This window comes from Sinocyclocheilus grahami, unplaced genomic scaffold (genome assembly GCF_001515645.1).
Source record: "Sinocyclocheilus grahami isolate Dianchi unplaced genomic scaffold, SAMN03320097.WGS_v1.1 scaffold954.1, whole genome shotgun sequence".
NCBI classification, from domain to species: Eukaryota; Metazoa; Chordata; class Actinopteri; order Cypriniformes; family Cyprinidae; genus Sinocyclocheilus; species Sinocyclocheilus grahami.
In genome coordinates, this window is record NW_015506133.1 from 292,546 (window position 1) to 295,253 (window position 2,708).

The following is a 2,708-nucleotide window of genomic DNA, read 5'->3' on the forward strand; positions in this document are numbered from 1 at the left end:
AGATAGATAGATAGATAGATAGATAGATAGATAGATAGATAGATAGATAGATAGATGGATAGATAGATAGATATATGGATAGACAGATAGAAAGATAGATGTGGCACACTTCTGGTTCAGACAAAGGCCGCGTCCTGATTGGTTCTTCTGCGAGCGCAACATGTAGCAGAGGAAGGACCCTCGGCTTCCAGAGCAGCAGCAGCAGAGCAGAGGAGAGGAGAGGAGAGGAGAGCACTGCTACAGGCGGTCCTCCACACCAGCTCCACACCTACCTGCAGCTTCTGCGCCGCCGTGAACCGCAGCTCGTGCGCGAACGGGTTTCTGAACGGAGGCGGCAGCTCGCGCTTCTCCTCTCCATCCGCACGCGTCTCGATCAGCCTCATCCTCGACGAACCCCGATCAATCACCGAAGCGCCGCGGTCTGCGCGTTATTATCTAGCGGTCCCGGAGCTGGAGGAGGGCTGCGGGGTTAGGCGGAGCATGTATTTGAGGATAGCGCAGCAGCAGTCGCTCCGTCCCGCTGGATGTCATGGAGGGGCAGAAGCTGTCCTGCCGCGGTGCGCATGCGCGGGCCGCTCCGCCTCCGCTCACCCAAGTACAGGTCTCTGCAGGACAGTTATGGGCGTTACCAGATCGGGGCGTTTTTAGACCGTGTTTCCTGATTGGCTGACGCCATAGTGACGGAGGGTTTAGGGGTGGGGTTAGGTAAGGGGAATCATTTTGATTGCATGATTGAGAAACACCCTGCCGTTTGAAAACACCGATACATTCAGAAGCGCCCTCTTGTGCTCTGCAGAGACCTCAATCTCCCGCTCACTCTGACTGCGCATGCGCGGATGAGATGGGCGGCAAAGCTTGAGAGCCTCAAGGATCCTCTCATGGGAAATCATTAAAGAGGTCATATGACGCTGCTAAAAAGAACATTATTTTGTGTATTTAGATAGATAGATAGATAGATAGATAGATAGATAGATAGATAGATAGATAGATAGACAGATAGAAAGATAGATAGATGGATAGATGGATAGATAGATAGATAGATAGATAGATAGATAGATAGATAGATAGATAGATAGATAGATAGATAGACAGATAGATAGATAGATATATGGATAGACAGATAGAAAGATAGATGTGGCACACTTCTGGTTCAGACAAAGGCCGCGTCCTGATTGGTTCTTCTGCGAGCGCAACATGTAGCAGAGGAAGGACCCTCGGCTTCCAGAGCAGCAGCAGCAGCAGCAGAGGAGAGGAGAGGAGAGGAGAGCACTGCTACAGGCGGTCCTCCACACCAGCTCCACACCTACCTGCAGCTTCTGCGCCGCCGTGAACCGCAGCTCGTGCGCGAACGGGTTTCTGAACGGAGGCGGCAGCTCGCGCTTCTCCTCTCCATCCGCACGCGTCTCGATCAGCCTCATCCTCGACGAACCCCGATCAATCACCGAAGCGCCGCGGTCTGCGCGTTATTATCTAGCGGTCCCGGAGCTGGAGGAGGGCTGCGGGGTTAGGCGGAGCATGTATTTGAGGATAGCGCAGCAGCAGTCGCTCCGTCCCGCTGGATGTCATGGAGGGGCAGAAGCTGTCCTGCCGCGGTGCGCATGCGCGGGCCGCTCCGCCTCCGCTCACCCAAGTACAGGTCTCTGCAGGACAGTTATGGGCGTTACCAGATCGGGGCGTTTTTAGACCGTGTTTCCTGATTGGCTGACGCCATAGTGACGGAGGGTTTAGGGGTGGGGTTAGGTAAGGGGAATCATTTTGATTGCATGATTGAGAAACACCCTGCCGTTTGAAAACACCGATACATTCAGAAGCGCCCTCTTGTGCTCTGCAGAGACCTCAATCTCCCGCTCACTCTGACTGCGCATGCGCGGATGAGATGGGCGGCAAAGCTTGAGAGCCTCAAGGATCCTCTCATGGGAAATCATTAAAGAACAGATCTTCTTTATGCACCAAGAGCTTGTAACACTCCAAAGAGAAAGGAACAATTGAAATCTTAAGTTTGGTTTGTTATTTAAGGATAACAAATATATCATATGTAATAAATAATTGGTTGCTTTTGCTGAAATCAAAACTCCCCCACAATTAATGTTTTTTTAAGAGGAATTTATTTGGAGACGCAGGATATTTATAAACTTTATTATACTTTATTAGAGGATTTTGGTTTCATAATGTGAGAGCCTCCTACTCCCCTACCTTGTCTTAGATTATCTTATATGTATATATATATATATATATATACGCATCTCATGCAAGAGGAACAGTATTTTTATTAAATTAATTTACTTATACCGTTGACCAAATTTCACATTCATAAGTTTAAATTTACTAATAAGAAACACAACTGTATGGTTTTGTTGACTGAAATATACATATAGACATCAGAGACTTAATTTTGTATAATTTTTGTTAATTTTTGATATGTATGTATGCATATATTGTGTCTTTATTTTGAACTTTTATACGCACCTCACCCTGGCAACTCCTATTTTTTGTCATTTATTTTTCTCTCCTTTTGCTTTTTATTTTCCTTTCTTCTTTTTGATGTTATTTCTTGATAAAACAATGTACAATATTGCTCTTTGAATAAAAAAAGGGGGAAAAAACAACAACAACAACATAATACAACAACAAATATATATAATTTAATTCATACAAACAGCCCAGGAGTTTCTCTCTCTCTCTCCCTCTCTCTCTCTCTCTCTCTCTCT

At 46.4% G+C, this 2,708-nt stretch overlaps 1 protein-coding gene across 1 annotated transcript in view; it reads right to left on the bottom strand.

The window, feature by feature from the left end:
- The window catches only part of LOC107564669 (lysophosphatidylcholine acyltransferase 1-like), a 29,963-nt gene extending 29,411 nt beyond the window's left edge, over positions 1-552 (bottom strand). The window contains exon 1 of the mRNA XM_016249804.1: positions 273-552. Within this exon, the coding sequence (XP_016105290.1) occupies positions 273-383 (111 nt within the window). The 5' untranslated portion in view covers positions 384-552. The remainder of the gene's footprint in view (positions 1-272) is intronic.
- Between the last annotated feature and the right edge of the window lie 2,156 nt (positions 553-2,708).